General features: G+C 40.8%; 1 protein-coding gene and 1 long non-coding RNA gene across 3 annotated transcripts in view; one reads left to right on the forward strand and one right to left on the reverse strand.

Moving 5' to 3' along the window:
- Positions 1 to 23743, reverse strand: part of LOC138761882 (galectin-8-like) — a 28229-nt gene continuing 4486 nt past the window's right edge. The window contains exons 2-5 of one of the 2 annotated variants that reach the window (XM_069934785.1): positions 14508 to 14596; positions 7807 to 8014; positions 5242 to 5368; positions 1 to 278 (exon numbers count right to left, since the gene is read on the reverse strand). In XM_069934785.1, coding sequence (XP_069790886.1) covers positions 5249 to 5368; positions 7807 to 8014; positions 14508 to 14596 — 417 coding nt within the window. In that variant the 3' untranslated portion in view covers positions 1 to 278; positions 5242 to 5248. Of the gene's footprint in view, positions 279 to 5237; positions 5369 to 7806; positions 8015 to 14507; positions 14597 to 23743 lie in introns of both variants that reach the window. The other variant, XM_069934784.1, reaches the window with a different exon arrangement.
- The window catches only part of LOC138761883 (uncharacterized), a 76454-nt gene continuing 58877 nt past the window's right edge, over positions 6167 to 23743 (forward strand). Inside the window, exon 1 of the long non-coding RNA XR_011356563.1 lies at positions 6167 to 6928. This is a non-coding gene — a long non-coding RNA (uncharacterized lncRNA). The remainder of the gene's footprint in view (positions 6929 to 23743) is intronic.

Here is a 23743-nt window from a genome sequence, read left to right on the forward strand (position 1 = left end):
TTCATGCAGTCATTTTATTAAAGGAGGTATTATTTTAATAGACAGCAGAAAATCATGTAGATCAAACACTGAAGTAACTCTTCAATAAACTCGACACAGCTCTCTTTTATTCCTCGAAGTTTAAAATGAACCAATATCTACTGTTTAACAAACTAACACATTTCCCAGTGTAAAAGGAATAAAATACTGAAGCTAAAAACATGCTAATTTTTTTTTTACTGTTGACATGCCATTCAAGCTTGCTTTGTAAGCTTCATTCAATTGCTCCATTGTCTATCCTGGAAAAATTGGGGGAAAAGTAAAGATGAAATTAATAGCAATACATTAGGGTTCAGAAATAATCTAAAGATAATGCAATAACACGAGATATTTCCATGCATTGGAAATAGAGTTTAATGCCTGTAATAAAACACATTAGATTAATGGTTATGCATTAAATTTGAAATTAACCAAATGTGTAACCTTAATAATAGGATAATAAATTTGGGATGCATGTGGAATTTAATAGTTGGAATACACTGTATACACGCATGAGATTAATACCACTGTAAATAATTTCATATAATAATTGAGATAATTTGGTATAAATAAATGAAAAGATCAGTGTGATCTATTGAATATAGTGTAGGAATGGTTTTAGAATAATGGAAAAACATCCAGAGTGGTGATAAATTGTATATAAATATGGGGTTTAAATGGCAAAGAAATGCATTAAGTAAAAGAATTTGAACTTCCTAATGGAGCAATAAAATGGATATACTTGGAGAATTGGACTGCAGTTATGCACAGATTAATGGTGATTAAATAAATAGGAACATGCAGGTTATTGGCTGTGTAATAAATTGGATATTAAAGCAGTCCCAGAAAATCTAGATTATGGAAAGGCTAAATTTGCTTATCCCATCTGAACAGCTCAAGAATTTTGGTTAATCACTTAAATGCTCATTTATCTAATCTTTTGCTAATCAGCTCTTTGCTTTACCACATCAGCATTATTTAGGATTTTTAATGGCCCAACCTCCCGCAATTTTGGCAGGCGCAGGTGTCAGGTACCACTTAGAATGTCACATTAGAAATGCACCAGGTTGCAAGGTTTATAACTCTCCTATCACTGGTTGATTATACAGGGCAACGAAGTGCAGTGATGGAATAAACTGAATACAAATGCAGCATTTAATTATAGTAGTATATTATTACTGAATTATAAACAATTTCTGTACAGCAAATTAATATAAATGTACTGTTTAATTTCAGTGTAATAATTTACAAATTAATTGTCTATAAATGAAGACTATAAATGACTATATAATTACACTATAATAAATTGGAGATAAATAGAGAAGTTAATGGTAGTACAATAAATAAGGAGTAATGCAAGAGATTAATGGAGGTGAATAACATTAGAAATAGAGTAGGTCATTCAGTTCCTCGAGCCCACTCTGCCATTCAACAAGATCATGGCTGATCTTCTAACCCAGCTCTATTTTTTCTGATTTACTCCCATGTACTCCTTGATTCCTCTAATAACCAGAAATTTATCAATTCAATTTTGAATGGAATAATAACCATCTCCACAGCCTCACAGGTAAGAGAATGCCAAAGATTTTCCATTCTTTAAGTGGAGAAATTGCTCTTCATTTCAGTTTGAGTTTACAGACTGACCCCTCAGCCAGGAGAATGATCCTCTCCATTTCTATCTATCACATTCTCTATAAAATTTAGCTACGCTTAACATCATCTCTCATTTGTCTGAACTCTAGAGAAAAAAGGCTTGACTGTATATGACAGAATCAGGTTAATTATCAGAAAACTTGTTGTTTGGCAGCAGCAGTATTGTGTAATACAATTGCAAAATTGCTATAAATTACATTTCTTTAAACATACTAAAATAAATAATTGGTGCAAAAGAGGAGGAAAAAAAGTAATTCAGGAACCAATCTGATGAATCTTTGCTCCACCTCCTCTGTTGCACTCATACTCTTAAGCCATGAGACTAAATCTACATAATATTCCAGGTGTGATCTCAACAAGGAGCTACATCATTGTATTCATTTACTCAAAGCCTCTTGTCATTAAAGACCATCACACGAATTGCCTTCTTAATTAATTACTCACCTTTTAGCTTATGTACAAGAATAGCTAGATTTCTGTCTTTATCACTATTCTCATTTCCACTTAATTTGCTTCTTTCAGAAAACTTGAATATTATATATTTGGTCCCCTCAGCAAAATTGCAGTTATACTTTGTGAGCAACTGGGATCCAAGCACCAATCCTTGTGACACCCCATTTATAATAACTAACCAGTCTCTGAAGGACCCATTTATTACCACATTATTTTATATCAATTAACCAATTCTCAAGCCATGTCTGCATTTAACCAGTTCCACATGATTAATCTTGATCATTTAACCTGTGTGGAACTTTATTGAAAACCTAAAAATCCAAATGTAATACATGCACTAGTTCCTCCTCATCTATTCAATTTTATTTTGACTCTTCAAAAATATTTTTATTTTCAAAGCCCTGATATCATGTTCTTGATTATTGATTCAGCATTTTGCAGACTATCAATCTAAGACTAACTTGTCAATACTTACTTGCTTTTTTTGTCTTACCTTGGGATCAATTTTGCTAGCTTGTAAGCTGCAGGAACCATTTGAGACTCCATTAAATATTAGATCATAACCAGTGCACTCAGCATCTCCATAACAGTTTTATTCAAAACTCTGGGATGTGCATAATCTCGAGCTTAAGTTTCATTAATTTTAGGTTAATTAGCATTTAACCAATTTCCAGTAACTTTCAGTTAGATACTATATACACGCAGAGGTTGTATTGTGTTAGATCATAAGATATGAGAAGAGGCAGGCCATTCAGCCCATCAAGTCCACTTTGCTATTCCATCATGATCTGATTCATTCTTCCACTCAGCCCCACTTCCTTGCATTCTCCCCATAAGTTTTGATTCCCTGACTATTTGGATATCTATCAATCTCTGCCTTAAATACATGCAAAGACTTGGCCAGCACAGCTGCCAATGGTAACAAATTCCAGAGGATCACCACTCAATGACTAAAGAAATTCCTCAATATTTCTGTTTTAAATGAGTGCCCTTCAATACTGAAGTTGTGTCCTCTTGTCCTAGACCCACCCCCACCCACCCCCACCCACCCCCCAACCCCGCCACCATGGGAAACAAGTTTCCTACATCGACTCTGTCCAGGCCTTTCAACATTCAAAATACTTCTATGAGATCTCCCTTATTCTTCTGAACTCCAAGGAGTACAGTCCAAGTGCCATCAAACACTTCTTTTATGCTAATCCCTTCATTCTAGGAATCAATCCTTTCCAAAGCCAGCGCATCTTTTCTTAAATGAGGAGCCCAAAACTGCTCACAATACTAAAAATGAGGTCATACTACAAATGTGCCTTATAAAGCCTCAACATCACATCCCTGCTCTTAAGGAGTAAATTATCAATTGCTTAAATATAATTAATATGCTAGTTAAAAATAATTATGCCAATATAAAACAAAGTCAAAATATTGACAAAAAGATTGGTGGCTCTAATTTGATTTTTCTTTATGCTTCCAGTTCCAGTATAGTCTATGAGTCACGAGAAACTCCAGATGTTGGAATCTTGAGCAAACAATGAGAACTGGAAGGACACAAATGAGACAAACAGCATCCAGAGAGAGAAATGGTCAGACAATCTTTCAGGTCAAGACCCTTTCTTGAAACTAGCTCCACTGTTTCTGCCTGTCCTTCATATTCCCATTCTGCTAACTAACCCATTCTAATACTTATTTTTACACTCATCACCTCCCCTCCCAGTAGTCTACACCCCATCCCCTTTGACTGTCTCATTTCTCCCACTTTCATCTGTATGTATTCCTATTACCTCATGCCTCCCGCCCCCCAGCCCTTTCCCCCTCTTTTTAATGTGAACCATCGCCCTTTCCCACATTAGTTTTATAAAGGGCCCCAATTCAAAAATGTGAATTTTTCTCCATAGATGCTGCCTGACCTGCTGAATCCCTCCAGCTTCTCTTTTTTTGCTCATGCTTCTATTAACTTTTGGATTTGATAGATACATTCTTTGACATGAAATCCCATGTGTATCCAGTTGGGAGCAGTCTTTTACCATTTCTACAGTAACATCAAAACAAATATCAAGTAATGATGATCTGATGTACCAGTTTCACATTTCTCAGATGGTTTAATCAACATCCGAGTGTAGAATTAATGAATGAAGGGTGCCCATCTGTGGAGTGCATTTTTTTTCTTTCTAACTCAACAATATAATTGAAAAGCTTGTAAAAAGACAGTTTTACTCAACTTCCAAATATGAAAAGCTTTATTTTGCCTATTATGCTGTAATATTCATGGTTTTATATCTGTCATCTTTTGTACACTTAAAGTGGGGCTGAGGGGTAAAATGGTTCAGTTCATGATTGAATGGTGGGGCAGAATACCATATTTCTGCTCCTATATCTTAATGGTGTTAAAGTGAGCAGCTAAAGGAATGCACTGCTCAACCAAGGCAACCGTAAAATGAAGAAACAACATCTTGTATTTTGTCTCGTCATTAAACGACATTAACATTGACCTCCAATATTTGTTAAAGCCCTCCTGAGTCTCTCTCTTTTCCTTCCCCTCCACCTATCAGAGAGCTTATTCCCCCTATCACCTCAGCATTTTTCTCTTCTATCCTTCCACCTGCATCTACCTATAACTTCTTACCTGTTAACCTGTGTTCCTCCCCCACCCCTTACTTTCTCCTCTTCCTCCTTTCCCACCTTTTTATTCAGGTGTCTGTTTTTCACATACTTTGATGAAGACCTCAGGCCTGAAATGTTGGTTACCTTTTATTTCCTATAGATGTTGTGTGACCTGCCAAGTTTCTGTAATGCTGCCAAAGGAATACTGCTGAGTTTGCACTATTGGGATGATTTAAATTTATTCCCATACTTTAACTATTCCTTCAAGGCTTAGATGAAAATGTTTCAAAATTTGAATGTCTTTCAATGAGTGAATATTGCTAAATGTCAACTGACATCACCAATTAACATTTCTAACATATAATAAACATTAAAAAATGCAGGTTACAGAGAATCCAATCATTTCATCAACTTATGTGCACATGGTATGCAATGGAATTGAGCCATCAACACTACTTTATATAATTTTCCCTTGACTATTTTAATTTAGTACTGATGGGATTGGACATAGTTACCTGCCTCAGATTCAAAGTTTGAGAACATCAATATTTTCTACTTGTATATCTCCAAAAACTATAACAGTGTCAGGCTTCCAATCTTCTAATCGATGTGGGTAGTCCAGGATGTGTCTACCGTTCACAGACACCTAAATAAAGAGTTTTTAAAAGATGCCTTAGATCTTAAAAACAAGGTACAAAATTATCACTTAAAATTGGATCCATTTGCCACTTTTGGATGTACAAATAGGATATTAAGACAATATTTGTCAGGTTTGATCATGAGAATAATTATTTCAGGATCAAAAAATTTCCATCGGCAAAACAGTATGTGCACCTCCCTGCATAATTCATCTTAGCAAGGTTGATGTACACCTGGCAATTATATTGGAGGTTCTGGAGAAACCTATATGGTAGAACATGGTAGTGCAGGTGTGAACTCCCTAGACTGTACAGTCTGGCCTATCTCTGACCCTGTAACTTCTCCCTGTAAGACTGCCAATAAAGGCTGACAGCCCAAGTCTTTTCCCTCCATACCAGCCTTGGATTCGGGCCAGCAGCATGTCGAGACATGCCTGATGTTTCAGGATATTAAAGCCTTTAATCACTCACTTCAAGTCTGCTTATGGTTATTGATTATGCTGCAATTTAATATCCCGATTACTTGCCATGGAAAAGGCAATCTGAGTGGAGAAGCTGAAGACCGACCCCAGGGATCTAGAGGCCTCTGTCAAATTTGATATGTGGATGCACCGCTTAAAGGCCTACATGAGGCACCATGAGGTCACTGCAGACGACAAGTATGATCTGCTATTTTCACTGGTGGGCCACCGTGCTTACCAAATAATATGGGACTGTGAGAAGTACGATGACACAATGGACCTAATGTGGCAGCAATACAGTGCCCCGATGAACTCTATGCTCACCTGACACCAGGGCCCCAGTGAGTCCGTCAACAACTTCGTGAGGGCCATGAGGGAGGTGGGATGAGTCTGTGAGTGTGTAGACCACTGTGGTCACATCTATCAGGAGGAGCTCATCCGTGATGGGTTAGTGGTCAGGTTTCACTCAAACTACATCTGTGAGCAACTCCTGGAGAAGGAGATTTGGACACTAAAGGAAGTCATGAGGCTGGCTTGATTGTTTGAGACAGCCCAGAAGAATGCGGAGACCTACTCTGCAAGCCACAAGGCCACCAGGTGGGAAGCACGGGCACCACCATCTTGGGATTCAGGGACCCTGACTGCCCCTGCCATTGCTGAGCACAAAAGGCTCAATTACTGCGGCCAAACCAAGCACCTGAGGAAGTACTGCCTGACCCTTAGTGCGACCTGCTCGAACTGCCAAATGGGCACTATGCCAAAGTTTGTCATTCTAAACCTCCCATCAGCAGCGCCACATGTGGCACGTGACCCGCCTCACCATCTTGTATCGACCCACATCCAGTGTAACTTCCAGCGGCTGAGAACCAAACAACAGGGAACAGGAGAAAGACAACGTGAGATGACATCACATCTGGTGTCTCTTCTGATCTCCAACACGTGTGATCCATAGGGGCGGCCATCTTCGGGATCTCCAGGGCAGCCATCTTGGTGGCAGACATCTCAACATTACAGCATAGCGACTTCGACAATGAGTAAACTCAGGCCTCCATTGTGCTGAACCAGAACAGGCCACACCAGTTGGTGCGATCCACGATGGACATTGAGGTAAATGGGCTGCTGATTCGACATGGGAGCAATGAAAGTTTTATACACCCAGGCATGGTCCAAAGCTATTCCCTTGCAGCATCCCCTGAAAAGCTCTAGTGTCCAAAACCAACTCCATGGCTTTGAGATTAGTAAGGGATTGCTTAAGGTGGTATGTGAGTGGAAAGGGAAGGTTGAAAATCACTGCTCTCGACCCAATTGTAACTGAAATATTTTGCTTGAGAAAAATTGTTATTGGCCGATTTCCTTTAGGGTTATGAAACCATGCACATAATTAGACAATTAGGTATGATTAAAACAGTGGTTTTCAAACTTTTTTTTCCCACTCACATACCACCATAAGCAATCCCTTACTAAGAACAGAGAACCTATGGCATAGGGAATTCTTAAAGTGGTATATGAGTGGAAAGAAAAAGGTTGAGAACCACTGATATGGAAATAGAAAGAGTTAGTGTTTCCAGTCAAAACAAAATATTTGGCTTTCACTTGGCACTTCCATACAAAGACATGAGCAAAGATGCAAGACACTGTATAAATGCAGACTTTATCATTCTAGTTGGCCATCTATCATGCTATCCTCCTAAAAGCTGTACAAAGATTTAAGTATTGATTAACTTGTAAATGAAAAAGTAGGTGGCAATGAATGGATTAAAACATAATTCTATGAATTTTATCTCACATTGACTCGAATGATAAAGCCAGTCCAACGCAGCATGAGCCACAATTACAAGCATTAATGTCTGGTGAAATTGTTGCTGTTCAAGGGAATATAAAGACAAAGTCCAATTATTATTCCAACTTGCTCCCCACTGCTCTCAATTTGGTTCTTTCTCACAAAACAAGTGATAGATTATTAAAAAAAATTGGCAAAACGATACCTGGAAAGAGTTGCTCCACACCATAAATACCAGCTTAAATGATGAACCTCTAGAAGCAATCTTTTCGTACTTCTCACCCTGAAATCCCCATCCATCGGGTCCCCGAGAATTAAAGATGATTTTTTCAAGTTCCTCTTTAAAGCGAGGATTGAAATGGAATAAAATGTCGGCATCAGGATGGTCACCTCTCTGAAAATTGACATCAAATCTAAAGAAAAGATATTCTTCGTAAGAGGACACAGTGTTGTTGATTGCAGAGCATTGAAATATTAAACATCATAATGGGCACTCATTGCAGTTAAACCTTAAATTGCATAAAAATGAACATGAATAGCTTGTGCTAAAAAAAATCAAATATTATTTTTGTTAGGTCTTTTATTTACATGATAACATGTCTTGTTAGTTCATTTGCTTTTCTTACTAACTCATGATACTCTATTCTTTGATTATTAGCTATTGTGATAGTACAGATTCTATCACCAATGTGTATATGTACACATGTACAGATGGTAGAGTAGGATAACTGTGATTGGCTGAAAGTGTAGCCACAGCTACTGGCAGGTCTTAAAGGATTGCTCCAAGCCAGACCAGGTCATTCTGTACTGGTCGACCTACTTGTGATATGCTCCAGTCTCTTAGTTAATAAAAGCCTTGGTTTGGATCAACAAGTCTTTGGTTCTTTCGACACACACTACAGCTATGAAACTTGCAAGTACTGAAAATTAATCAGGAATTAAATAAATACCAGTGTTGAATAAAAATTGGTCAAAGTGTATGATTTTTGAAGCCTTTAAATATCTAAAGGTGTTTAGCAGTTAGCTCAAATCTCATCACCATAGGCAAGAAGACTAAAATAAAGCTATTGGCAGAAAACTCTACAAATTTGGCATCCACCTCATGAGTGCTGGAGTTAGGAGCCTGCATGGAGGGTCCATGAGTGAGTGCTGTGAGTAAACATTATCTATTTACTTATTTATTAAAGTCAGGAAAGGAGATGGCAGACTATGCAGGCATGTGATGTCGGGACAGCTGAGAGGGAGATTTGAAAAGATGAGGAATTCTTACCTTGTTTCTTTTTGAGTTGAAGTCAGGAAGCTGCAAGAAGGGTCTATGAGTGAGTGTTGTGAGTTAGCCATTTTTATTTATTTAATTAGTTATTTTTAAACATCAGGAAGGGAAAGGTGAGACTGTACAGGCATGTGATCTCAGCACAGCTGAGAGGGAGGTTTGAAAAAGTAAGGAATTCTTACCTTGCTTCTTTTTGAGTTGGAGTCAGAAGGCTACAATTGAGTTAATTGATTAGGGCTGGGGAGCAATTGAGATAATAGATAAGTACCTATAAAAAGAGGCACAGCTGTTAAAGCAACCAGTGATGGAGTAGCTCAGAGAGGGACATTGTCTCAAGTAGCTTCATTGAGTGGTGGTTGAGGAGGTGTTTGGTCCCAGTAAGGTAAGAGTGGTAAATTATGCGAGTTAGTTAAATGAGGAATTGGGTAATGCAGGCAACAGTTAGGGCAGTCCAGTGTTCTGATTACAGGACGTGGGAAGTCAGGGACAACACATATGTTGCAAGAGGTGCACCCACCTGCAGCTCGTGATAAACTGAGTTAGGGAATTGGAGCTGCAGCTGGATGAACTTTGGATCATTGGAGAGGCAGGGATAGAAAGGAGTTTTAGGGAGGCAGTCATTCCTAAAAGTCAGGAGGCAGGCAGTTGGGTGACTGTCAGGGGAGACAAAGGGAAGAGGCAGAGAGAGTAGAGCACCCTTAAGGCTGTTCCCATCAACAATAATTATACTGTTTTGGATACTGGTGGTAGGGATGACCTCCCAGGAACAAGATGTAGTGATCATGTCTCTGGCACTGAGACTGGACCTTTGCCTCAGAAGGAAGGAGGGAGGAGTGGAGTGAAGTAGTGATATGGGAATTTGATAGTTAAGGGGACAGATGGGAGGTTCTTTCTGGGAGATTGAGTATCTTGGATGGTCTGTTGCCTCCCTGGTGTCAGGGTACAAGATATTTCTGATTGACCTACTAATTATAAGGAGGGAGGGTGTGGTGATCCATGTAGGAATGATGTGGGTTAGAAGGGTAAGGAAGACTTGCTAAGAGAGTTTGGGGATCTAGGTGCAAAGATGAAGCACAGGACCTGCAGGATAGTAATCTCAAGATTACTATCTATGCCACATTCTAGTGAGGTTAGAAATGGGAAGATAATGCAGCTAAACACGTGGCTAAAGAGATGAAGCCCTTCCTTCTGCACTATGTTTCTGTATAATTGGGCTCAGTTCCAGGGAAAGTGGGATCTGTTCTGACAGGATAATTTGTACCTGAGCTGGAGGGGGAACTAATATCCTTGCTAGTGCTGTGCTGGGGGGTGGGGGAAGGAGTTTAAACTGGATTTGCCGTGGGGGGGGGGAAATCAGTGATATAGCTGATGGTGAGGGGTAAGGGTCATGTGAGGACTGCATGTAAAAACAAAGAAGAGGTTTGTACATGATAGAAATGATCTCAGATGTACCTATTTCAATGCAAGGAGTATTGTTGGTAATGCAGATGGACTTAAGGTGTGGATTTGAATGTGGGATTATGACATTATTGCCATTTGTGAGACTTGGTTGCAGGAGGGACAGGACTGGCAGGTCAATGTTCCAGGGTTCTGATGTTTCAGATGTGATTGAGGGGGAGGAGTGGAAAATATCACAGCTGTGCTAAGACAGGATGGCACTGTGAACTCTCCTACGGAGGCCATATGGGTGGAGAGAAGGAACAGGAAAGGTGTGACCACACTAAGAGGCTTGTATTCTACACTGCCCAATTGTCTGAGAGGATTGGAGGTGCAAATCTGTTGGGAGGTAGCAGACCATTGTAAGAAACAGAAATGTGTGGTAGTAGGAGATTTTAACTTTCTGCTATTGAATGGCACTCCTATACTAAAAAAGGACTGCATGGCTTGGAGTTAGTCAAATGTGTACAGGAAAGTTTTCTAAATCCATGTATAGAGGTACCAATCAGAGAGGATGCAATACTTGATCTCCTATTAGGGAACTAGGCAGGTCAGGTGGCAGAAGTATGTAGGTGAGCATTTTTAGGTCCACTAACCATAATGTAATAAGTTTCAAGTCACTTGTGGATAAGGATAGGTCTGGTCCTTGAGTTAAGGTTCTAAATTGGAGAGAGGCCAATTTTGTGGAAATGAGAAAGGATCTTGGAAGAGTGGATTGGAATAAGCTGTTTTTTTTTGCAAGGATGTGTATGGCATGTGGAAGGCATTCAAAGGTGAGATTTAGAGGGTGCAGAATTTGCAAGTTCCTACCAGGATTAAAGGTAAAAATCAACAGGCATAGGGAACCTTGGTTTACAAGGAATTTTGCTGATATGATTAAGAGTGAGGTTTATAACCAGTATAGGCAACAAGGAGAAAATGAGATGCTTTCAAAGAAAATGTAAGAGAATACTAAAGAAAATCAGAAAGGCAAAAGAAGACATGAGGGTGCTTTAGCAGATAATATAAAGGTAAATCTGAAGAGTTTCTACAAGCATATTAAGAGTAGGAGGATAACAAGGGACAAAATTGGTCCTCTAGAGGATCAGTAGTCAACTATGTGTGGAGATTCATGAAATGATGGAAACTTAGTTTTTTTTTGCATCAATATTTACTCAGGAAACTAGCATAATGCATATGGATGGAAGGGGAAACAAATTGAAGGGTCATGAAATGTGGAGATTGAGGAGGAGGTCATTGCTTCCTTGAAGTGAATAAAGGGAGACAAATCCTCTGGGCCAGATATAATATTCCCTTGGACTTTGAGGGAGACCAGTTTTGAAATTGCAGGGGCCCTGTCAAATATGTTCAACATGTCCTTAGCCACGGGAGAGGTGCCAGAGGATTGGAGAGTAGTTCATGTTGTCCTACTGTTTAAGAAGGCTCTAAAAGTAAACCAGCTAACTATAGGCCAGTGAGTCTGACATCAGTAGTAGGTAAATTATTGGAAGGAGTTCTGAGAGATAGGATATATAGGTATTTGAACAGCCATGGGCTGATTAAGGACAGTCAGCATGGCTTTGTGTGTGGTAGGTAGTGTTTAACAAATCTTCGAGTTTGCAAAGAAGTTACCAAGAAGGTAGATGAAGAAAAGGCTGTGGATGTTGTCTTGGCCTTTAGTAAGGCTTTCGACAAGGTCCCACATGGGAGGTTAGTGCAGAAGGTTAAGACACTAGGTATACATAGAGGGGTTGTAAAGTGGATTCAAAATTGGCTTTGTGGGAGAAAAGAGTGGTAGTGGATGGTTGCTTCTCTGACTGGAGACCTGTGATGAGTGGTGTACCTCAGGGATCTGTGTTGGGATCATTGTTTGTGTATATCAATGATGTGGATCATAACATGGTAAATTGGAGCAGCAAGTTTGCTGATGACATAAAGATGGATGTAATGGAGAGTGAAGAATATTTTCAAAGCTTGCAGAGGGATCTGTACCAACTGGGACGATGGGCCAATAAATGGATGATGGAATTTAATGCAGACAAGTGTGAGGTACAGGTATTGCAATTTGGAAGAGTAAATCAAGGAAGGACCTACACAGTAAATGGTAGGGCACTGAGGAGTTCAGAGGAGCAAAGTGACCTGGGATACAGGTACATTGTTCCTTGAAGATGGTGCTACAGGTGGTCAGGGTTGTAAAGAAAGCTTTTGGCATCTTTATAAATCAAAGTATTGAGTATAGGAGTTGGGATGTTATGTTGAAGTTATACAAGACATTGGTGAGCCAAATTTGGAATATTATTTTGGTTGCCCAGCTACAAGAAGGAAATCAATAAGGTTGAAGATTTAATAGGATGTTGCCAGGTCTTCAGGAGTTGAGTTACAGGGAAAGATTAAACAGGTTAAAACTTTATTCCTTGGGATAAAGATGAGGGGAGATTTGATAGAGGTTTACCAAATTGGGGGGGTATAGACAGGGTAAATGCAAGTAGGCTCTTTCCACTGAGATTAGGAGAACTAAATATGAGGACATGGCTTTGGGGTGAAAGGTTTAGGGGAACCACTCAGTGGTGAGAGTATGAAATGAGCTACTATCTGATGTGGTGGGTGTGGTCTTGATCTTGTTTTTAAGAAGAAATTGGATAAATACATGGATGGCAGAGGATTGGAGGGTTATGGAATGGGAGCAGGTTATTGAGACTAGCTGAATAATGGTTGGCACAGACTAGATTGGCTGAATGGCCTGTTTTCTGCACTGTAGTGTTCTATGGTTGGAACTCAGCAGGTCTTGCAGCATCCATAGTAGGTGATGATTTATAACCAACGTTTTGGGCCTGAGCCCTTTTCAATGTATGAGCAAAAAGCAGGCAAATGTCTGAATAAAGACTAGGGGAAGGGAAGAAAGAGTGGTGGGGAGCACAGGTCAACAGACAAAGTGATAATTGGACATGGATAAGAGGAAAGGCAAGAAATAATTGGGGAGGGATGATTCTGTGAAAGCAGTGGTGGAGACGACAGGGAAAGAGAGCAAGACAGCTAGAGGAAAGGAGAAATGGGAATGGGGAAGGGGAGAATGGGGTGGAGAGCTAATGGAAAATGGTGGTTGATGTTAATGCCATCTGTTTAGAGGGTGTCCATATGGAATATTGAGGTGTTTTCCCTCCAACTTGAGTGGTGTGCATTCACAGAGCCACCCCTCCACAATCATCACCTTTCCTCTTCTGTCATCCTATCTGTTTACTTTTTGTCTGTTGGCCTGGACTACTCTACCCTTCTGTTCCCCCCCTCCCCACAACCTTTTTATTTGGCTGGCTGCCTGCCTGCTTTTTACTCGTACCTTGAAGGGCTCAGGCCCAAAACTTTGGTTACACAGCTTTACCTCTTTTGGATGCTGCAAGACCCGAGTTCCTCCAGCATTTTTGTTTTGCTACAATTGCAGTGTCTGCAGAATTTTGTTTCCACCTCATGAGAAACAGTTAGCAAACTGCCAGCCAGGAAGCATCAAGAAGTACAAGACTCCTACATCCTCATGTACATCCAAGCCTCCTGACAAATGCATAGGAAATCCCCAGCAGTTGCAAACTGAATTTGTGGGATTTTGCAAAAAAATCTGGGAATCAGATGGTGAAATAGTTGTTCACTGTCATGACTCTATGAAAATAGCAGCAGCTTTTGGAATAAATTCAATGTGTAGTTCAATGTGGAAACCTATAAATTAATGTTTGTGCTTCATGCTCCTCCAAAGAGTTTGTGCATTTACAATCTTGACATAATCTTCATAGATCAACACGTTTGAAAATTTCAAATATTTACAGTGCTCCTTGTTATGCACTAATTGAAATTTCTCATTGTACCTCTATTCTCTGCAACTGTGCTCTTGCCCTGCCTTTTTGAATGGCTGTATGAATGTTAGAAATGGCCTGTTGGACTGGTTACAGAAGAACACTAACTACCAAATATAATGAGACAATAAACTTCAATCTTAAAACATCAGCTGCAATAATCCTTGAAATGTCCTTTTTTAAATAAAGTTAATTTTTCAAGTGATAAAGCAACCAACAACTTAAGAACTTAATTATAATTGAATGTGTCCAATATATTCCAGATACAAAATAATTGAGATGTCTCACATTAATAAAAATCAATAAGGCATTCAAATTTCATGCATGTGTTATTTACATCTCAAGTATTAATATAAACAAAAATAATGGTCACGTTACCTAAGTGGATCATTGGTCAACTTTCCCTTAATAACTACTATTGATTCTTCGCTTAGTTCTTCATCAAATTTTGCAGTACAAGGAACAATCTGAAATACAAGAAGGGTAGCACATAAACATAGGCAGGAGGAAGAATATGCCCTATACTATTGCTTAATCTAGAATGTGCTTTTAGTGGTCCTTGGTCAATCATCATCATCCAGGCCAATCCCTCTTCACCCTGCTACCATCAGGAAGAGGGTACAAGAGCTTGAAGATGAACACCCAGTGGAACAAAAACAGCTTCCCCTCTGCCAACCAATTTCTGAATTGACAATGAACTACAGACACTACCTCACTTTCTCTTTGCACTAAATTATTTTAAATGAAATTTATAGCAATGCTGCTGCAAAACAATAAATTTTGTGACCTGTTAATGACAATAAATTCTAATTCATTCAATTCTGTATAACACTTCCAATAATAAACATTGCTGAAATATCTATAAATCATTTTAGCCAAGATTTTAGTTTCTTTAAAACTAAGGTGACAATAAAATGTATGATGAGGAAGCAAAATGGCAGAAATGGATGCATCAGTTAGGGTGCTCCTAATTTGTATAGTTGTATGATTTTATTTGCATATTGATAAGTACTTTTTTAAAAAAATTCAAAATTATCTTTTTCGTAAATTAGAATAATGTGGCAGCTCGTCTACAAGGAAATTGAACTGACTCAGGAAGTCTTGGGGACTGTGATGATGTCACCTTTGGCTATGCATGGCACGGTGGTGACTGGGAGCCTGGGGTCTTGTAAAGTGCATGGGTCCAACAGTAAATTGTTGTTTTCTGTCTGAACTCAGTGATTCAGTAACCACATTGGTGACCCTGACAGGCTTTTGGACCCAAAATGGACAACTCAGTAGTTTACCTCAAACTGCCGTGTTCTGGACAAATGAACCAGAAGTGTGGTTTGGACAAGCTGAGGCACAATTCCACATTTTCCAAATAGTGGCAGATGCCTCTAAATACGATGAGATAAGCACCCTCAACCAGGAAATGGAAGGTCAAGTAGTTAACTTTCTCTGTGATCCACCAGAACATGGCAGGTATCTGATTCTTAGACCTATTTCTTGGCACGTATGGTCTCTCCTGACATGAGCAAGCTGCATGGCTCCTGCATGTGAATGGCTTGGGTGACCACACACTGAGTTAATGGCTGACATGTTGGCACTGGCAGATAGTCATAAACCTTGCTTGCTCTTTGAGCAAATATTCTTAGAGCAGATGCAAGAGGATATCTGCTTCATGTTGGCTGCTGAAGACTTTGCAGACCCCCGTGCAGTAGCTGCCCATACAGCTGTTCTGTGGCATGTGAAGCAGCAAGGTGGGCACCCCACTGAAATTAGTGCTGCGTCACACCCAAAGGCCCAGGGTCTACATGTCCCTGTGACGACACACACAACCCCGAATAATGAAGACACTGAAACACTCTTGGTGTTTTTATCACCAACAATGGGGTCTGCAGTGCGTCATGTGGGCTTCTGGGAAACACCAGGGCCAGTTGCTAATGGCAGCTGGCTACAGTAAAAGCCTGCTTTATGTATGAGATGAGCTCTCTAGGTGCAAGTTTCTGGTCAACACAGGAGCTGAAATTAGTGTCCATTCCCCAACTGGCTATAATACCTGTACCAGGAGTGCAGGTCCAGTTCTCATTGGCAGTTAACAAAAGTACGATCCACACGTTCATTATGCGAACCATACCCTTGTGGTTTGGTGGCAACAAATTCTGCTGGAGGTTCACACTGGCTGCAGAATTTCTCAGAGCTCACTTGTTGCTGGTAGATTTAAAGGGGTGCAGGCTGATGAATATGAAAACCTTCAATCTTTCCACCTAGGTGAAGTCAAACTACCCACCCCACATTTGGACTCAGTAGTGTACTCCACTAATGAATTTGCCATGGTTCTTGTGGAGTTCCCGGACATCACTGCCAGAGTTCTCCATGACCGCACCCAAACATGGTGTCACATATCATCCTGACAAACACCTCCACTTCATGCCAAAGCCTACTGACTACTGTCCAGTTGCGCCTGGCCAAACAAGAATTCCTTCAGATGGAGGAAATGGGGATCATGTACAGGTCCAACAGCCTGTGGGCTTCCCCACTTCACATGGTAGCCAAGACTACAGGAGACTGGAGACCAGGTGGGGATTACAGGCAGTTCAATAATGCCACCATTGCAGACCAGACCTTTACCTCTTATACAGGAGTTTACTACAAATCTCCATAGGGCCAGGGTATTCTCAAAGGTTATTTTGGTATGAGGGTATCATCAGATCCTGGTGAACCCACAAGACATACACAAAACTGGCATCATAATACCATTTGGTCTCGGAGTTTCTGCGTATGTTGTTTAGCCTTAAGAATGCTGCGCAGACATTAAAACAGCTTATGGATGTGGTGGTATGAGGAATGAACTTTCTCTTCATGTACTTGGATGAAATCACCAGCCACTCCCACAAAGAGCAACTTCAGCACTTGCATTTACTCTGCTGCTGCCTACAAGACTTCAATCTAACAATAAACCTCACAAAGTGCAAATTTGGGCTGTCCTCAATTAAGTTTTGGGTCATCAGATCAGCAGCCAGGGTGTCCTCCCATAACCAGCCAAAGTGGAGGCCATTTGCAAATTCACAAATCTGCTCACAGTCAAAGGCCTACAGGAATGGTCAATTTCTACCACAGCCCAGATCATGAAGCCCCTGTTCAACCTTGTGTTCATAAAAGCTAAGGATTTGGAATGGATAGAGGAGATATTGACAGCGTTTGAGAAAACAAAAAGCACCCTGACAAAGGCAACCCTGCTGTCCACCTGCGAATGGACATGCTGACTGCATTGACGGTGGACACATCAGATTCAGCAGTGGGTGGAGTATTGGAGCTGAGCATCAATGGACACTGGAAGCCTCTTGCATTCTTTAGTAGGCACATGTGACCCCTGGAGCTAAAATATAGTCCTTTTGATAGGGAGCTACTGGCACTGTACCTGACCTTTCAACGTTTTTGCTATTTTCTGGAGGGCAGGGGCTTCACAATATTCACGGACTACAAACCACTAAAAAGTGTTGGATTGTGGTCAGCCCAACAAAAGTGCCAATGCTCTTGTATATCAGAGTTCACAGCAAGGATTAAGCACTTCTCTGGTAAGAGTAATGTCATAGAGGATGCACTGTTCTGCTCCTGCATTCAGGTATTGCGATCCCCACCTCTGGGGGTTGACTATATGGTGCTTGCTGAAGGACAACAACAAGATGAAGAGATTCCGTCATAGCAAACTGCAGTCACTGGTCTGTGCCTCGAGGATATTGCCTTTGGACCTAAAGGAACGACTCTCCTTTGCGATATGTTCATCGGTCAGCCTTGCCCCATTCTCCCTGCTGCCTGGAAGACAACGCATTTTTGACAAACTTCACAGATTGGCACATCTCTCAAGTCACGTGATGGTCCACCTGGTTTCTGACATTCATCTGGCATGGACTCCGGAAGCAAGTTGTCTACTGGGCTAAGACATGCATGGACTGCCATACGGCTAAGGTGCAACGACACGTGAAGGCTCCACTTCAACCTGCCGCAATGAAGGTTTGACCACATGCACATTAACATCATCACCAAATCCTGGTGTCACGTGAGTTGATATACCTGTTCACCTTTGTGGACAGGTTCACTACGCGGCCAGAAGCAGTCCTGCTGTCAGATTCCTTCACTAAGCCTTGACCCAAGGCACTTGTATTTGCTTGGGTGTCTTGACTTCCCTCCCACGTCACCTCCGACAGAGGTCCTTAGTTTACCTCTGCTCTATGGGACATGCGATCTCGACCGTTGGGAATACAGCTCCATCGCATGACAGCCTACCATCCGCAGTCCAACAGCCTGGTCAAAAGATTCTACGGGCTCCTAAAGGCTGCATTGATAGCTTGCCTCCAGGGACCAAACTGGGCAGATGAGCTATGCTCATACAGACTGTACCCAAGGAGGATCTCCAGTCATCATTGGTGGAATTGGTATACGGGGGTCCATTTGTTGTACCTGGAGGATTCGTACCAGCAACTAGAGGATAGGAAAAGCCACCCTTTGAAGTCCTAAACAAACTGTGGGAGTGGCTCTGCAAACTGGCCCTGGTTCCCATGTCACAACATAGTATCATGTCATCTTTCGTCCCAAGAGATTTAAAAAGTTGTGTTTGTGCGTAGAGGTGTCCATGGACAGCCCCTGCAATGGCCTTGTGAAGGTCCATTTAAAGTACTGCGGCATAATGGCACAACCTGTGTGGTGGACAGAGGTGGAAGATCAATTGATCGCCTTAAATTTACACTCCTAGACTTGGACAAGCCTGTAGCAGTACTACCAGCATGCAAATGAGGGAGACCTCCCAAGCACAGCAGAAAAGCAGAGACAGCAGCATTAGTGCCTCTGAAGGTGGGGTGGGGGTGTGGCCATGTGGGGGCTTGCCTGGCAGGAAATCAGACCAGTTTGGGAAGCCTTGGGCTATGCATGGCATGGGCATGAATGGGAGCCCAGGGTTTTAAAAAGTGCGCAAGTCCAACGGTAAAATGTTGTATTCCATTTGAACTCAACTTGACTACAACTCTTCATTTTGCACTGCGATTTAGCGACCACAATAATAGCAATTTCATATTAAAATAAGTTGGACATCTGACTTTAAGATAATCTATCTGTTAAGTCATCTTTATTCTCATAAGATAAATTCTAAAATAGCACTGAAATGATTGGAACCAACTACATATTTTGCTGGGACAGACACGATTACTTTTGTGAATTAACAGTGAGACAGATTTAGACCTTTTAGTACCTTGAGATTATTCTGCTGTTCAATAAATTTGTGGCTCTTCAATCTCACTCGAGCTTTTTTTATTTTCCCATAAATCTGGATCTATCAATCTCATGTTTGCAACTAACAATTGATATGGGATTTACAAAAATGCTGGAAGAACTCAGCAGGTCATGCAATCTACATAGGAGATTGACGGCATACAAGAACCACATTTTTCCCAAAAAAATTGGCTCAGAAATATCCCCAGAGTCTTATATGTGAAGCTGAAATTCAAGAAGCCCATGGAGGTGCTGTGACTTTCCAGGAAGCAGGCCCGCAGCTTCACGGGCTACCTTCCCTTTGGGTGGCTCATGCTTTCTGGAGCTGCCACCAACCCTGGTGAGAAGGCCAACCACAGCAGCCCCTGCCTGGCAAGGTGCAGGAGGAACCTGTTCACCAACTTAACCATAAATACACTAAAAAAAATTTCTTAATATTCCTTGCTGAAATGAGGGGGAGGGTGGTGGTGGTCTTGTATGTGCACGGGTCTTGTATGCCGTCAAATACAGTAACATAGCATGAAGATGGGCTCAGGACTGAAACATTAGTTTTTTTTTTTAATTTTTAAAGTTTTAAAATTTAGACATACAGGCCCTCCTGGCCCACAAGACAATGGCATCCAAATACCCCAATTAACCTACAACAATTGTACATTTTGAAGGATGGGAGGAAACCCATGCAGACACAGTGAGAACATATAAACTCTTTACAGACACTGCTGGATTAGAACCTGGGTCACTGGCAATGTAACAGCATTGAGCTAACTGTGCTGTCCTTATCTTTACCTCCTATGGACACTGAAACCTGCTGAGTTCATCCAACAATTTTGTGGATTTACTGCAATCACAGCATCTGCAGACTTTCATATTTCAGACCTGTTATGGAATTTATTTGCTTTTGTAAATTAATCCAAATTCCTAGCTGGTGTAATTGCTATTTAACATCACACCTTAAAGCTCTTGTTTTTTTTTTTAACAACCCCCCCCCCCCCCCCCAGACTCCTCGACTAGCAAATAATTTATTTCCATACACCCCGTATCTTGAAAAATTATACTTTTGCAATGATATAGAAGGACAAACATCTCAATGCCCTTGAATTTATCTCCAAAGCATATTCTAAGAAAGGAATTATATGAGCTACCTTATTCCTAAGAGGATGGTCATTTGGCAGTATTCATGATGCTCCTTGGAATAATTTGTTAAATCATCTTTTATTCTCATAAATTAGCGTTTTCCAAAAATTACCAATGCTGACTTGAAATGACAACTCAAGTCAAGGGAACTAAAATTGTTGTCATGAGATTAGGTGAGGTGAAGCTACTAAATAAACATCACCCATGGTGCTGGAAAAATCAAATAGGGTTTGACTCTCAAAAAAAAATGTATGATGAAATGGTTGATTAACTGATTTTCCAGTACTAAAGATGCAAGGCCACATATCAAGTGAGATATTCAGCTGAGCCCCCAACTGTCTGGATAATCTCAATTATTTTCTGGAGAATGCTAGCACTCAAACAACATCTTTCAAATATTAGTAAAAGAAGAAAACTGATGCTTGAAAACTGGAACAATGCACAAAATGCTGGAGGAACTCAGCAGGTCAGGCAGCATACACAGAAGGCAATAGACAGTCAATATTTTGGGCCATAACTCCATCAGGAATTTCAAATATTGCCTGCTCATCAGATTAATGGTTGTGGGATCTTCCTGTATTCAAATAGGGTTGGCATTTAAAACATTATCACAATGTACATGTCTTCAACAATATAGCATTTTGAGATATTCTGAGATTGTGAAGGTCAAAAGATAAATATACAATTTTCTCCTTTATTGTATAAGGACAAATCCTAGTATTTAATTTTCCATCTATGAAAGTTGCTAATAAACTGAGATGGTATATTTTTAAAGTTCTTGTGTATCCTGTCAAATATTATTGTATAGGTTGGAAGAAAATTAGTACTTTTATGAAATAGAGATGTGATGAGGTGGAAGAGTTCAACTCGGCAGCAGTCAATATTGCAAAAGGTTTACAAAGCATATTGAGTCTTTGACTGGTATCTCGACTTGACTGACACCTCATGATTGCAAGAGGGATGGATGGGACTGAGTTTGTCAGGTGTGTTTAAGAAGGATTCCTGACACAGTATGTGGACCAACTGAGGAGAAGAGAGGCCAAACTGCATCTAGTTCTGGATAATGAACCTGGTCAGGTAGAGGACCTCTCAGTGGGGGAGCATTTTGGTGAGTGACCACAGCTCCCTTAGCTTCAACATAGCTATGGAAAAGAATAAAAACAGACAAAATAGTGCTTAATTGGGGAAAGGCTAATTGTGAAGGGATGAGGCAGGAACTAGTGAGAGTAAATTGGAAACAAATGTTCAAAGGGTGAAAGCACAGATGTAATGAGGAAATTTAGGGACCACTTTTGTAGGTTTCAGGTTAGGTTTGTCCCACTGGGACAAGGGAAAAATGGTAGGAAAAGGGAACTGTGGCTGATGAAACAGGTCAGGCAACTAGTTTAGAGGAAGAAGGAAACATATGTTAGATATAGGAAACCGAGGACTCATGAGAAATATATGGTAGCCAGGAAGGAGCTTAAGAAAGGACTTGGGGAGAGCTTGTAGGGGGCATGAAAAGGCCTTGGGAGGGAGGATTAAGGAGAACCCCAAGGATTCTATACATGTGTGCAAACAGAAGGATGATGAGAATGAAATGGGGCCACTAAATGATAAAGGAGGCAACATGAGCCTGGAGGTGGAGGAGGTTGGGGAGGTTCTAAATAAATACTTTGCTTCAGTATTCACAAGAGAAAAGGCCTTGATCAGGGTGAGGTTGAAAATGAACAGGCCTGTGCGTTGGACAATGTGGAGATTAAGGAATAGATTGATGTCCCCAAGGCCAGATACGATATACTCCAGACTGCTGTGGGAAGTGAGATTAGAGATGGTTTGGATAGTAGCTATGATCTTTGAATCCTCTGGTCGCAGGGGAGGTGCCAGAGGATTGGAGAATGGCAAATGTAGTCCCCTTGTTTTTTTTTAAATTAATAGGGAGAATCCTGGGAATTAATCATGGGTGAGTCTTGAGTCACTGGTGTGCAAACTATTGGAAAGTATTAATAGGATCTATGAGCATTTGGAGAAATACAGTCTACTCAAGGATAGTCAAAAGAAATTGAAAGTTGGGCAATAGATATGGTCTACATGGATTTTAACAAGGCATTTGACAAGGTCCTCCACGAGAGACTCATCCAGAAAGTCATGAGATCAATGGAACCTGAATCAATTGGCTTGCAGGAAGAAAGCAGAAGTGATGGAAGGAAAGTATACTGCCTCGAGGTCGGTGACTGGTGGAGTGCTGCAAGGATCTGTTCTGGGATCCCTGCTCTTTGCGATTTTTAAAAAAAGATCTGATGAAGAGGCGTAAGGATGGGTCAGTAAGTTTGCAGATGACACAAAGATTGGAGTTGTGGATGGAGCAGAGGGTTGTCGGATTACAAAAAGGCCATAGACAGGAATACAAAGTTGGGCAGAAAAGTGGCAGATGGAGTTCAATCTGGGCAAGTGTGAGGTGATACATTTTAGAAGGACAAACCAGAAAGCTGAATATAGGGTTAAAGGTCAATTACTTAAGAGTGTGTATGAACAGAAGGACCTTGGGGTTCAAATCCATACATCCCTCAAGGACGCTGCACAGTTTGATAGGATAGTTAAGTAGACCTATGGGATGCTGGGCTTCATTAATAGGGGGATTGAGTTCAGGAGTAGAGAGGTCATGTTACAACTCTATAAATCATCCTTAGAGAATTGTGTTCAGTTCTGGTCACCTATAGGAAGAATGTGGAAGCTATGGAGAGAGTATGGAGGAGATTTACCAGGATGTTGCCTAGATTGGAAAACCAGTCTTATGAGGCAAGGTTAGTAGAACTAGGACCTTTCTCTTTGGAGTGTAGAAGGATGAGATGAGACTTAATAGAGGTCTACTAGATTGAGGGACATAGATAGGATGGACAGCCAGCACCTGTTTCCAAGGGCAGGAGCAGCAAAAACCTGAGGACAAATGTAGAAAGTGAAGGGATTAAGTTTAGGGGAGACATCAGGGATACATTTTTTTTTTAAAGTTGTGGATGCTTGGAATGTCTTGCAGGGGATGGTGGTGGAGGCTGAAATATTAGGTGCATTCAAGAGTCTCTTAGGCACATAGATGAAAGAAAAAGGATACTGAGTAGGTTGGGTTTAGTACTTTTTAAAAAAAAAAAATGGGCTGGCACAACATTGAGGGCCTAAGGGCCTGCACTGTGCTGTAGTGTTCTCTGTTCTACCATCTGTAATGTGGGTTTCCCAGAACAGGTATCTGGACTGGATCT

Source organism: Narcine bancroftii, chromosome 4 (assembly GCF_036971445.1).
Source record: "Narcine bancroftii isolate sNarBan1 chromosome 4, sNarBan1.hap1, whole genome shotgun sequence".
Taxonomy (NCBI): Eukaryota; Metazoa; Chordata; class Chondrichthyes; order Torpediniformes; family Narcinidae; genus Narcine; species Narcine bancroftii.